The 15,000-nt window shown below is 43.9% G+C and overlaps 1 protein-coding gene across 1 annotated transcript in view; it reads left to right on the top strand.

Moving 5' to 3' along the window:
• Positions 1-15,000, top strand: part of rerg (RAS-like, estrogen-regulated, growth inhibitor) — a 123,265-nt gene that overhangs the window by 85,727 nt on the left and 22,538 nt on the right. Inside the window, exon 3 of the mRNA XM_063217947.1 lies at positions 7,945-8,001. Coding sequence (XP_063074017.1) covers positions 7,945-8,001 — 57 coding nt within the window. The remainder of the gene's footprint in view (positions 1-7,944; positions 8,002-15,000) is intronic.

Here is a 15,000-nt window from a genome sequence, read left to right as displayed (position 1 = left end):
ACAAGACCAGTTCTTTCTAAGTTAGCTCTTTTCATGGAAAAACATGTTTCCAAGGAGTCAGAGACATCTTCCTGAAGAGTCGAGGTCATGGTTGAGGTTGACGGTGCCGTTGTAAAGATGCTGCAACTCCGCACGCAATTCGAATGCAAGAGCAGGTGTTTGAACAGGTTGGATGTATTGCCATTCTTGCATGATAGCCTGATGATAGCCTATTAGTTTATCACAGATATTGCAGCGCGCTCCTTCCTTATCTACTTTCCTGAAATATAGCCACGCTTTCGACGGCATGTTTTTGTTTCTCAATAGTACAATCAGCTGGTTGAATATCAGCTGTCTTATCAATCGTTTAAATGAGGTGCGAAACGGGAAGAGGAGGAGCGTGGTCAGTTTGTGACACTTGTGATTGGCTGAAATGGCCGCGTGCTTAAACACACATTTGATGGCTCTGACAGTCAGACTTCAGGAACCGAAACGTGGAACCGACAGACAAGGCACGTTTCGATTCCAAGTAGAACCTTAGCTTTTAATTCGGTTCCATCAAAGAATTGAATTTCGGTACCCAGTCCTACACACACACACACACACACACACACACACACACACACACACACACACACACACACACACACACACACACACACACACACACACACACACACACACACACACACACACACACACACACACACACACACTGCCATTCTCTCATCAAGTGTGTGTCATAAAGTCTACCCCGGGAACGTACCAGCTCAAGCATTAGTGCAGTAAGTCACAAGTCAAAATGTTCTGTCCTCATCGCAACACAAACTCCACTTCAGATGGGTGCCAGACTGGAGACTGGAGGAAGATGACATTGATCTTTCCAGCTCAGCAGCTTGAAGTCATTCAGATTGACTTGTGAGAGACCAATGACACATGACAGGGAATTATCTACTGGCTCTGAGTCTGCACCGCTCGATCCTCCCCACTAAATCTAGAAGGCCTTCCTCAGCATCCCCTACTGCAGTGTTAACCTTTTTTTCACCCCCTTACCTGTGCCGAAGACAAGCCGTGCATCCACAACATAAACTTCCACACGCGTATACACACTAAAAAAAATATTTAACAGATTAATTACAATGATTTTTGCTTTAGACACTAAGCAATACCTTGATGACATAAAATTGGGACTTTTTTATTGTAATAATCTTTTAATTTGGTCTTAATTTGGCCTAATTATAATGTTTGCAAGCAGAATTTTGGTCACAACCTCAACACAAACAAAATTCCGTGCACCCCCTGAAATCTCTGGCACACCCCCAGGTTAAGAACCACTGCTCTACTGTACAAACTCAGAGGGAGTGTGTGTGTGTGTGTGTGTGTGTGTGTGTGTGTGTGTGTGTGTGTGTGTGTGTGTGTGTGTGTGTGTGTGTGTGTGTGTGTGTGTGTGTGTGTGTGTGTGTGTGTGTGTGTGTGTTAGTTTATTCCTTGACAGTATTCATCATCGCCAGCCTTATTGGACAGATATCACAGCTCCTGAACTCCTGGACCCTGCCCTTGAGGACCATGCCAAAAAGCTAGCCGTTTAATATCACCCATGCCATACACTGTACACACTCACACTCACAGATGCACGCATGAACACACAGACACAGACAGACATGCACACACACACACACAGACAGACATGCACACACACACACACAGACTGCGGTGACATTGACATTGGCACACTGCTATGACACATAGCTCTCTCTCTCTCTCTCTCTCTCTCTCTCTCTCTCTCTCTCTCTCTCTCTCTCTCTCTCTCTCTCTCTCTCACACACACACACACACACACACGTATATATACATATATATATATATATATAAATATATATATATATATATAATATAGAAGACCGCTGACAGCTGAAATTGAAAGCCTTTGCAGTATTTGGCCTGTGATATACAGGATTAATCATAGTGTCGGCACTGCAGATAGCTCCCCATCCAGCCATCCATCCAGTCAACTGTCTCTCTATCCTGGTGTTTCTCAACGGGGGCGTTACAGCCCCCAGGGGACGTATGAGAGCCCTATGGGGTGTGTGTTGGAGGGGTGCGTTGAGAAGGATACAGCTGAGAGGGGGTGGTGCTAAGTTGCCATTGGGGGGCATTAGTCCATTTATTTTTTTTAACACTAAGGGGGGTGTTGTCGGGCTTATGATGAGGCCAAGGGGGCGTTGGGAGGCTTGCGATGAGGTCAAAGGGGCGTTTGTTCAAAAGAGGTTGAGAACCACTGATCTATCCCATAGGCCAGCCCAGGAATGTGTTGCCTAGAGACAAACAAACCAGTCTGAGAAAGTTCCGAAAGTCCTGGCATGCATTTTCCTGGCTCTCGCCAGATGTAGGCCTTGCTAGGACGTAAAACACCCAGTGATTGGATACTCTTTGGTGAACTCTGCGAAGTATCAAATCACTGGGCATTTCACGTCCTAGCAAGGCTAGAACACTGGCCATTGAGAAAGAGGCCTAGTTCAGCATAGCTCTGCCATGGGGGATTCACAAGCGCCATTGTAGGAAAAGACGCCATTTTTTAGAATCTGGCCAATTGATTGGCTGATCTAGAGCACCTGAGGTGAATCAGAACTCCTCCCAACTCCCATTGTCAATGTGACACAGCACTCACACAAGTGAACACTGCAAACTATGAAATTGCATTTTATGCCTTACCCGTACAAAGGGGCAGCCTCCAATGGCGCCCCAAGGGAGCAGTGCGGCAGGACAGTACCATGCTCAGGGTACCTAAGTCATGGAGGAGGATGGGGAAGAGCACTGGTTAATTACTCCCCCCAGCACCCTGGCGGGTCAGAAGTCGAACCGGCAACCTTTGGGCTACAAGTCTGACGTCCTAACCGCTTATCTATGACGCCCTAACAACTTACCATACCCTTGATCAGAAGCCACAAACACTTGAAAGCCATGGCCTGGCCAAAACTAGCGCTGACGCTATATTTGTCGCCCTCGTGGTGGGAGAGGTCAGTGTCTGAAATAAAGGGAGCCAGTGCTACAGGATGTTTATATTTTATGGACGAACCAATTGACCATGCCTCTGTCATTCATCTCTCTCTCTATCTCTCTCTCTCTCTCTCTCTCTCTCTCTCTCTCTCTCTCTCTCTCTCTCTCTCTCTCTCTCTCTCTCTCTCTGGCTAGTTGACCAATACATCTGTATAGAAGACAGATCTGTGAGTTGACCATGCTTCTGTCATTCAGCTCACGATATCAATCCCAAATTTCATGTGTCTTTTGTCTAGTTCAGTGGTTCTCCACCTTTTCAAAGTTGGGGTCTACTTGACGTTTTCATAAATGTTCGGGGACCACGTCTGGCCCCGTAAACAATAGAAATAAAATGAATAGTCAACTGCAACACAGCATCAAATATTATTTCGTTTTAAGAAAGAGATTTCAGGACCCACTTGGAATCCCTTCAGGGCCCCCGGCCCACAGTTTGAGAATCATTGGTGGTGTAGTTCTTTCTCCCTCTCTCAAAAAAACTTTATTTATTTTTTTTAAACATTTCTGAAAATAGGGGCCCACAAGGGTGCAGGGTTCAGTTCTGCACCGATAATTATGAGGGGCCCCTTCAAGGCAAAAGTGCCCGGCCGGGCCCTATTCCTGCCCCAGTCCAGCCCTGTTTCTATCTTCTCCAATATTAGCCACCGCAATCTTCTCTCTTGTTTTCTCTGTGGAGCCTCTCTGTTGATCTTCGAGTCTCAACTGTTTTCCTCCAGGCGGCTCTGATGTATCAATCACAGCATAACAAGTTTCCGCCGTCTGCAGTCCTGTCCCTCAAGTATCTGATGAGAGTAACAGAGCGGGGGGGTGGGGAGGAGCTTTCAGATTATTTCACTTCCTTGCACTGTGCAGAGCTGTGTTTGTGTATTATTGTGCTGTGTGCTGTTGTGCTGGGCTGGGAACAGGCAACACAACAATTGACCATATGTTTCTTGGTGTCCAGTTCACCTTGCTCCCTCCCTGGTTGGCTTATGTCCCCGAGAACTTCATTATTATTAGCTCCAATATTCTTGTTGCTTTTCACTCTGGAGTCCCTCAGGTATCAATGCGAGTAAGAGCAAAGCTTTGATGTTATTGCACTGCGCTGCACTGTATTGTGCATTATTGAGCTGTGCTATGCTGTGCTGTGGGACAGGCCAATTGACCATGTTTCTTGTTGTATCCAGTTTCCTTTGCTCCCTCCCTGGTTTGGGTTGTCCCTGAGAACTTCATATCTTCATTATTATTAGCTGCAGTCTTCTTGTTGTTTTCCACTGCAGACCTTTCTGGGTCTCTGGGCCTGCGTGTTTGCCTGCAGGGCAGGCCACTCTGATGTATCAATCACAACATAACAAGTTCCCCCGTAGTCCTCCAAGCATGCGATGCCAATTGGCCCTGCCCTGTGTTGAGCTATGTGGTGTTGTTGGCTGGTCAGGGGAGGGCGACCATGTTTCTTGTTGTGTCCAGTTCTCCTTGCCCCCCTCCCTAGTTGGCTTATGTCAGCAGTTCCCAAACTTCCATCTCTCTCTCTCTCTCTCTCTCTCTCTCTCTCTCTCTCTCTCTCTCTCTCTCTCTCTCTCTCTGCACCCCCTAAGCAAATGTTTTGGTGTGCTGATGGCCACGCATGTATGGCTTCACTGCGTTATGGGACCGATCATTATGCATGCATGTTTTGGGGGTCATTACAATGAAACTTTTTGCATGATAAGTCAAGTCGCACTGCTGCCTCTCGGGCACCATTGGGGGCTGCCCCCTTGCACGTGTGAGGCATAAATGCAATTTTGTTGTGTGCAGTGTGCACTTGTGTGCTGTGGAGTGCTGTGTCACAATGACAATGGGAGTTAGAGTTTCCCAGTTGGACGTAATAATAATACGTTTTCTCCTTGTTCTCACTGTGGACCACGGCGGATGTTTGCCCCCGGGCTGCTCTGATGTAGGCTATGAATCACAAGATAACAAGTTCCCCACAGTCCCTAAACTATTAGATGAGAATAACAGAAGGCCTCCCATATTATTAACTTTCCTGTGCAGAGTTTTCAGTGCATTATTGTGCTCTGCGTTATTTTGCTGTTTTGAGCTGTGCCATGTTCTTTGCAATGCTGTGCTGTTCTGTGTTGTACTATGCAGAACTGAACTGTGTGCTTTTGTCAACTGTGTTGTACTGTGCAGAACTCAACTGTGTGCTTTAGTTAACTGTGTTGTACTGTGCAGAACTGAACTGTGTGCTTTAGTCAACTGTGTTGTTCTGTGCAGAACTCAATAGTGTGCTTTAGTTAACTGTGCTGCACTGTGCAGAACTGAACTGTGTGCTTTTGTCAACTGTGTTGTTCTGTGCAGAACTCAACCGTGTGCTTTAGTTAACTGTGTTGTACTGTGCAGAACTGAACTGTGCTGCACTGCATCCTGCTGTACTATGCCGATCTGAGTCTCCTGTTGGATATCATATCCATTAGGGCTGCACAATTTATTGAAAATGTAGCATTATCGCGATATCACGGCTTGCAATACACATATCGCAAAAGTTAAAAGTTAAATCGCGATACCTTCAAAACAAGTTTTTAATTTTTAATGACATCAAATTTGGTGAAAATGTTTAAAAAAAGCTATTAAAAAGGTTGACATTTTAAGTCGATGCAGTATATTAGTAGCCTAGAAATCTAGACGCCGTACAGCAAAAAGCTGTACCAGGGTCTAGGAGGGCTGGGCAGCAGTGTGGGCGGGATAAACGGTTGCTTCAGCACTCAGCGCCACGCAATTGGATGGCAAACAACCAATCCCCACACACTTGTAACGTCACAGCTGTCTTGTGAAGCGGCAACTCCGAGGCGTCATAGCAGTGAATGCGTGTGATCACCACAGCCACAAACAAGTTTCCCAATAAATCGTGTTTTCACTTACATAGTTCAAAAATGCCTCGTTTTCAACCACACAGCCCTCCTTGATCAACCAGCGAAATGTTGAGCAATTTGGGGCTTGTTAAATGGTCATATTTATGATTGTTGTCAACATGGCATGTTCGGTGTTAGCTAGCTAGCTGTATACCCAGCCGGCCGGGGAGCGTCCTGCGTTGGGAGCGACAATCAGGGAATCTGCGTGTGATGACCACAGCCACAAAAGTGTCCTAATAAATCGTGTTTTCACTTATACAGTTCAAAAATGCCTTGTTTTCAACCACATGGCCCTCCTTGATCAACCAGCGAAATGTTGAGCCATTTTGGGCTTGTTAAATGGTTATATTTATGATTGTTGTCAACATGGCATGTTCGGTGTTAGCTAGCTAGCTGTATACCCATAACTAATACACGGATACCAAGCTCTGTGTAATTGACGACAGATTGGCTAGCCGCTAGCTCGGTAGACTAGGTGTCATTCCCATCTATTTAGTAAGCGACTTACAGACTTCCAAAGCTCCCAAATGTCTCGTTTTTAATGACATGGATCTTACTAGAATTTGGGGCAGGCATATAATACCACAAGGCTGTTATTGACGACAGGTTAGCTAGCCACTAGCTTGGTAGACTATGTAATTCCCATCTATTTAGTAAGCTACTCAAAGACTTTCAAAGCTCCCAAATGTCTCGTTTTTAATGGCATGTGATTGTGTCTTATTAGAAATTGGGGCAGCAATTTCATTCTACACCTACAGTAGTGGTCTGATAATAGCGTGTGATCTGGTTCTGTAAAATGCTCAACTTAGCTTACCGAGCTAGTTTAAAACATCGAATGATCAAATGGTAATGTGTTGTGATCTATTTGTGTCCGATAAGTTCATGGTGTATTATTACATCAATCCATGTCAGACACGAAATGTATTATCATCCAGGCTTTTTAAATTAAGTGAACACTTTCGTGCTGTACGTAGCACGGACGGACACCATGCTTCTTCTTAGAAAGTTTCCTGTTTACTAAGTAGCCCGGCCCCCCTCGCGATTTGATTGGCCCTGTCATCGGATAACTTTCAGCCTCGCAAAACGACCGGGGTCCGCTAGACTGCCCCCGGGAGCAAATTCAATTTGCGGTCGCTAGGGGCGTCTAGATCTCTAGGCTAGTATATTAGCCATGTGTCTTCCAAATAACAATAATAGTGGAAGTTAAACATTGCTCTCAGTTGTTCAATACATGATAAAGTGTAGAATGGCAAGTAGAGAGGGGAAAATATACTGTATGTATATGTTCAATATCGCGAGTAATAGCAATATCGTGGTATACAGTCATGTTATCGTGTATCGCATATTTTTCTTATACCGTGCACCCCTATTATCCATCATAGTGAATAAACATGTTTAAAGTTACATATATATTAAACATGCTTGCGTCTCAGACCAGATTACTAGGTCTGAGTCTACTGTTGGATCATATTATATCCATCATATACACATGCTTATAGTTATGTATCTCAAACATGCTTATAGTTATGTATATATTAAACATGCTTGCGTCTCAGGCCAGATTACTATACCGGAGTAATGAACTCCTCTGCAGCTCTTGTGTGATCCTGATTGCGTATACGTTGAGCCAATTGAGCCCTTATTGTTTTCATTCGAGGGCTAAGTGCTGCTGCGCAGAGGTAATATTTGTGTTCAGTGGCGTCTGGAGTATTTTGGAGCGGGAATGATTATTTTACGCCGCCCGAAGGCAGCTTTCTTTGTCTTAATTACAGCCCAGATTGCACTTTGCAGTGTTTCTGTTTCATGCCTCGCTTGTGTTTACAGTTCAAGGGCTTTTTGACACCGTTTATTATCGTGTGTTTTTCTGTTTTCACTCTTGGAACGAGTCCTATTTCTTAATACAAGTCCTGTCCCACGCCTGTCTCACACTTTTCTCTTTTTTATACCCCCTCATCTCTCTCTCTCTCTCTCTCTCTCTCTCTCTCTCTCTCTCTCTCTCTCTCTCTCTCTCTCTCTCTCTCTCTCTCTCTCTCTCTCTCTGCAGCACTGGTGGTGAGGTTCCTGACAAAACGCTTCATCTGGGAGTATGACCCTACACTTGGTAAGCCACACACTATTCACACACACACACACACACACACACACACACACACACACACACACACACACACACACACACACACACACACACACACACACACACACACACACACACACACACACACACACACACACACACACACACACACACACACTTCCTAGAGCCTAGAGACTGACACAAAATATCTCAAGACCACAGTAAAAAGCTGTTCTCTGAACACTGAGGCCCTTAAACAACACAATACACTACAGTCTCCACTGCTCCTGGCCATACTGAAGGGTTGTTGGAGCCTTTCCAAGTTAACCCCAGCAATTGGTCAAAGAGTGCAGACAGGCCACTCACCACCACATACACATAGCGACGGCATATTGCCCTGAATCCTGACAGCTCAATGTTTTGCCTGTTAGCGCGTGGAGAGATTCAGTACAGATGACCACCTGCCACAGCTTTCTCATCCAGAGCAGTCAGGGCTGGACTGGGGGAGAAATAGGGGCCCGGGCACTTTTGGGTTAAGCGGGCCCCTCATAATTAGCGACGCAGAGCTGACTCCCTGGTGGGCCCCGCACCTACAGCCCCTATTTTCAGAAATGTTAAAATATATATATATTAAAAAATATGTATTTTTTACATTTCTGAAAATAGGCCACAAGGTGCGGGGCCCGCCGGGAAATGGCCACTCTGCCAGGTGGCCAGTCCAGCCCTGACAGTAGTAGCCTACTACTGTATGATGTAGTGCATATCTCTGTCTGCAGCCACGGGTAACCTGAGCCGGCTTCAAAACGCATTGGAGAGCTGCGTTAAAAGAGCACATGTACGGTAACATGACGGGCTGTTGCCGTAGATACCAGATGTGTATGGGTGTGTATGTGTGTTAAAGTCGGACACATGCGTCCTTGTTAGGACGTTGCCATGGTTACCACCAGATGTGTAGGGGTGTGACTGGGCCGGTCTCTCCTTATTAGTGAAATTCCTTCAAACATCTCATTGGTGGTGGTGTGTTGGGAGACCTGATGTTGGTGGACCAGCTGACACACAGGAACACGTTACACATTTGGTAGAGTGGGAAGAAAAAGGAGTCGCACACAGGAGCTTGTGTTCCCATTTGGAAACACTGATGAAGGGCTAGACCCGAAACGTTTGTAACCCACTTTGGCTTCTCTTTTATTTTCGGCTTCTAATACTGTTTCACTGATAGCATCAAGCTCCTGTGTGCGACTCCTTTTTCTTCCCACTGCATCATGGTTTTGGAATTACGCACCAAGCGAAACCTCCCAAGTAAGATAAGGCGCGGACGCCATCTCTACCTTCACCACACTTTTGGTACACACATATAGTATTGGACTGTATAAGTTGAAGCCACAGCTTTTTATTGCACAGCTCACTAACTATTTTCCCCGTCAACTATGCATTTTGAAATATACTATAAACACTGCATAATCAACGTTGGTTTGAAATAGTTTGTAGAACTCATAAGTGAATAGTACAGATTTTATGACAAAAATTGTTACAATGTTTCTGCCTGACAACAGCAATAAGTGTCATGACAGGGGAAGGAGGGTGTATTTTAATTGACTTGGGTTTTTTTGTACAGGGCACAGGTCCTGTTCAAATACATGTCTGCCAGTATGTGCTATGCTTTTTTGAAAGCCGACTCCCAAAAATAATGAGCTTAGGCTATGCATTTTTTGTTTGTATCTTTACAAACAACATTACTTTAGGTCTCTTTATTCAGGAGATATTTGTTGTCAATTTGACCGGCTATAAAGTGCTGTGCAAAAAAACTTGTGTGTTTATATTGACTGTGGGCTGAGGAGTCGAGTACAGACTACAGGTCGTGTCCGTGGAGATGTGGCGTGCCAGTGTGTGGTATGTTTTTTGGCTACCAAATTTGTTGTCAACTTGGCCGCCTTAACTTTAAAGTGCTGTGCAAAAAACTGGTCTGTTTGTATTGACTGTGGGCCTTGTTCGAGTAGTACAGACTAACAGGTTGTGTTCGTATAGATGTGGCGTGCAAGTGTAGTGTGTGATAGGTTTTTTGGATACCAAATTTGTTGTCAACTTGGCCGCCTTAACTATGAAGTGAAATGAAAAAAAAATGGTGTGTTTATATTGACTGTGGGCCTTGTTCGAGTTCAGACAACAGGCAGTGTTGCCAGAGGTGTCTGATCAAAGCCCGCCAAAATGCGCTAAATTCCGCCCTAATTTTAAAAATTGCATTGATTTCTATGGGCACAAAACTGCAGGAAAAAACGCCAAATGGCCATTTTCCCGTTTTTACTCGCAGACGGCCATCCCAAGTAGCCCAATTGGGTGGGTAACCGCCCAATCTGGCAACACTGACTACAGGCCGTGTTCATGTAGATGTGGCGTGCCAGTGTAGTGTGTGGTATGTTTTTTTGGCTACCAAAGGTGTGCTCCCTCTGGGAGGAATGTAAGTCCTTAATCCTTTGGGAATCTGCACTGAGGCGTCTTCAAAGGGCTCTCTCGTGGACCAGAAACAGATTAAGGGAGGAAGCATGGGAGAGATTAATAGCATAATCTCTCCCATCTCTTATTCCATTTAAATCATTTTTCTTTTCATTTTTTCCAGAACTGACACTCTAATCTCTGGCATTAGACCCACAGGTCGAACATTAAAAATAATATTTTTTCCTCCTGATGGTTTACATCCATCTCTTATTTCATTTAAATCATTTTCCTTTTTTTTTTTCTTTTTTTCAGAACTGACACTCTCTGTCTGGCATTAGACCCACAGGTCGAACATTCAAAATAATAGTTTTTTCTCCTGATGGTTTACTTCACGGTGCTATCGGTGCTTATGTTCTGTGGCTTAACATCCCTCTCTGCACAATGGTGCCATAATTCAAGCATAAAAATATGAAAAAATGCCAGGCTAGAATGTAATATTAGTCCATATTTCTTGCAGATCGCAAAGGCTATCTCACACAGTGAAGGGGAATAAAACAGTTCAAGAGATTTAGATGGGCAATAACAAGAAAGTATTTCCCTCTGTAATGATCCCTCGCAAAATATACACACACTGTACACACTCACACTTACAGTGGTTATACACATACGCTTGCACATACACATAGAAACAAAGACACACAGGCACATACACACACACACACACACACACACACACACACACACACACACACACACACACACACACACACACACACACACACACACACACACACACACAGGTAATTGATTGGACTGTTAGTTGTCACCTATGGGGAAAATGTTTTCGCAGTCATTTTGTATTTCAAATAGCCTATCATATAGTATACACACACACACGTGCATGCACACACACACACACACACACACACACACACACACACACACACACACACACACACACACACACACACACACACACACACACACACACACACACACACACAGGTAATTGATAGGACTGTTAGTTGTCACCTTGGGGGAAAATGTTTTCACAGTCATTTTGTATTTCAAATAGCCTATCATATAGTACACACACACACGTGCATGCAGGGGCGGTTTTACCACTGGGCAAGGTCGGGCAATTGCCCGGGGCCCTGAACTTCCAGGGGCCCCGTCGTCCCTCATGTCAACTTCGCGTGGGATGATTGTTCAGGCACTCGGGGCCCTAAATCGCAGCACGGGGCCCCCTAGTGCAAAGTAGCGGTTCCTGCGCGATTTACAAGATACCACTCAATACAAGTTGAAGGTTCTCGCGCGACTTATGTTATACCTTTTTTAATGACAAAAGCAACGTATATATATAACCAGTGGCACACTTCAGCACGACGGTGGGACTTAAATTTGAACTCAACATTATGCCACAAGAAAATTAATAGTAGGCTACTTTTAGCAACTGTAGGTCACATGGGTGGTAGAATTATACAAATAAATGTTTCAAATAGAAATGAAGACCATAAAAGAACGATATTTATGTGGATTTTCTTTGAATTATTTTTGTATTGCGGCCTTGAATTGTGGGATACATTATACCGGTAGTGGAGAGAGCGCCGTTCTACCGTTATTTCGAATGTCAGCCTGCCCCAGAGAGCTGATTCGGCACTGAGGCGTGGGAGCTTGTCCTTTCTTGATAATAAGCCACATTAAGTCATGGTTGTCAGTGAAAACTCAGTCGTTTGCCTATGTTGTACCATGCCTTCTTGTTTATGGAAGTAGGCAGAACACGATTTGTGCATCTTGATAAAAAGTCCGTGTTACAAATTGCCCTGCGTTACTTTGTGCTCCGGGCTCCTCTACTTCAAAGACAGGATTGTAAAATGACCAAGTCACTTCAATCGCCAGTGCTAGCATGAACATAATGGATATTCAGAAGATATGTTGTACAGAAGCTACAAAGAAGGCACGGTAGGGGTTTATTCCTTTCAATCATTATGTCCGCCGCAGCAAAATTTTGATACCGTATCATGTCATACTTCACGCATTGTTGTCATTCGGTGTAACTAGACAAAAGTTGATAGCTCTAATGTCGGCTCCATGCCGGTTTGCTGCATTTATTTCTGGTTAGCATGACGGAAGTTTGGCTATTGTAGTCTAGCTGTTATATCACGTCACGAAGCAAGCTGGGTCACTTCAGAGTTGTGAGTGATATAGTTATTAGTTAGAACTAGAGAGGGATTTGTTAACTATTCAACAGATGTGTGCACGCGCAGTTGGCGCAAGGTGCCTGTTATTTCTCATTTGATGCCTAATTTCGGTTTCTGAAACACAATAGTTTCTACTTCAGTCACCGTTTCCTCTGTATCGGGTGTTCACTGGCTCAAGAGTGCAGTGTGCGTTATGGTGCACGGTGGTGTGTCGACTCCTGAATGTGTTTTCATCGGTGTGTTGTGCTGTGAGCTATGTTTTCGTTCAAGAGGCGCATCACCATTTGTTTTTCAAGTTTTCTTTTGTAATCAACCCTCTACCGCAAATTGTCTCATTCTATCTTTTTTGCCCATGTATGGAACGAGTGTGGGTCTGTCCTGGCTATTTCTCACGTGTTGCAGGCTGAATGCTCACATCAACAGCATAACTAAATCATTTGTCACCTTAGGGAGAAATTAATCTCTGCCTTTATTACCTGCAGAGTTGGCTATTGTAATAGGCTGCCCTTACAGGCATCCCCCAAAAGTCACTCAGGCAGGTGAAACTTATCCACATGTTGCTGCTAGAATTCTAAATAGCAAAACACAGTATTTGGTCAGTTCACTGGCTACCAGTGAGGGTTTTTTTGTTTTGTTTTGAGAATTGAGTTTAAAGCAGTCGAGTCTTTAAGTCACTAAATGCCTTGGGCTCTAAATATAGGCTATTGTGGATGTGCTAGAGCAATATCATCCTTAGATGCCTTAGGTCTTCTCTGGTAGTGTCTAGGGTCAAATCCAGATAGGGTGAAATGGCATAGTCATTATGCTGCCTGCTGGGGCCAGCTAGATGTCCAAATAAGACCTGCCCCAACAGTATGATTTCAAAAGAAATTAAAAACAGCTTTGTTTTCATCTGCCTTTGGTGATAGTTATCTACTATCTATCAATATATTTTTCTCTCTTCTCTTTCTTTAGCCTACTCTTTAGCACACTGAATGACAGTTGTGTATGATAATGTGCTATATAAATATTGATTGAATATGGGGCCCACCTAGATAATCTTGCTTATGGGTTCCGTTGTTAGGCCACTGCCATACATTATCGATTATTAATTAATTATTTAAAGGGGGCCTCAAAATTGTTTCTTGCCCAGGGCCTCAGATTTCCTAAAACCGCCCCTGTGTGCATGCACACACACACACACACACACACACACACACACACACACACACACACACACACACACACACACACACACACACACACACACACACACACACACACACACACACTTCCAAATAGCCTATCATATAGTATACATATGTATACTTGCTGTTTATGAGTCACATTGAGAACTCTATTCTCTCTCATCGCATTTACGTAAAATCCCAATCTCAATAACCACCAGTCATGTGTTCTTGTCCATGTATTTCAGACAACTTCATTGTTGTGTTAAACTTCAGACATGGAAAAGTTTTGTCTTTTAACTGACATGTTTTGATGGTATAGTTTCCGTCCGATGGGTTATGTGTTGAAGACAAAATCTCACCCTTAAGTTGAAGGGAAACACAATCCTCACAGGATCAGTTGCAAGCTACTTGCTGACTCATAGACAAGGTCAATTCAATCAATACAAATCACTCTACACATTTGTAAAGTGGGTCACCTTAACACACTGCTACTGCAAAGTTCATTAAACACCGCACACTGGATACTGTTCTTTTTTTTCTCTTTTTTTTTTGAGCAAACATTTCGCCTTGTGTGTTGGAGCGAACATTTCGCCAAGGTTCGCTGAAACCTGAAGACGCACTGGGCGAAACATGTTGTTCGCTCCAAAAAATAAAGAGAAAAAAATGAACAGTATCCTTTGTGCAGTGTTTAATGGGACATCAAAAAGCACCTTGGAAAATTAATCCCACTGTTAAATTGCTAAAGCAAGAATGTAAGAGGGCTGAAAGACAGTGGCGTAAATCCAAACTTGAAGTCCACTACCAAATCTATAAACACACACTCTCGAAATACAACCAATAAATTTCTAAAGCTAGACAATCTTTTTTCTCTGACATAATTAACAGAAATATTTATAATGCATGCATCCTGTTTGGCACCGTGGAAAAGCTAGCAAGGCCCCCAAATCAAATGCCCTCTGAGTTCCTCTCAGTCAGCAAATGCAATGAGTTCGCATCCTTTTTCAAAGGAAAGATTGAAAAAATACATACAAACATACTCACACAGGTGCAATCGGCCCATGATTCGGACCAACTTGCTACGGTGAAGTTACATCTTACCCTCATGAGAAATATTCATTTAGTTGATGTGGACATTCTTAATAGAACGGTACAAAGCTCCTCTACATCTGACTTAGATATTCTACCAAGAAGCCTTCTTCAAATCCATCTTACATCTAATA

The sequence above is a fragment of the Engraulis encrasicolus genome, chromosome 15 (genome assembly GCF_034702125.1).
Source record: "Engraulis encrasicolus isolate BLACKSEA-1 chromosome 15, IST_EnEncr_1.0, whole genome shotgun sequence".
NCBI lineage: Eukaryota > Metazoa > Chordata > Actinopteri > Clupeiformes > Engraulidae > Engraulis > Engraulis encrasicolus.
This window is presented reverse-complemented; position numbering and strand designations above follow the sequence as displayed.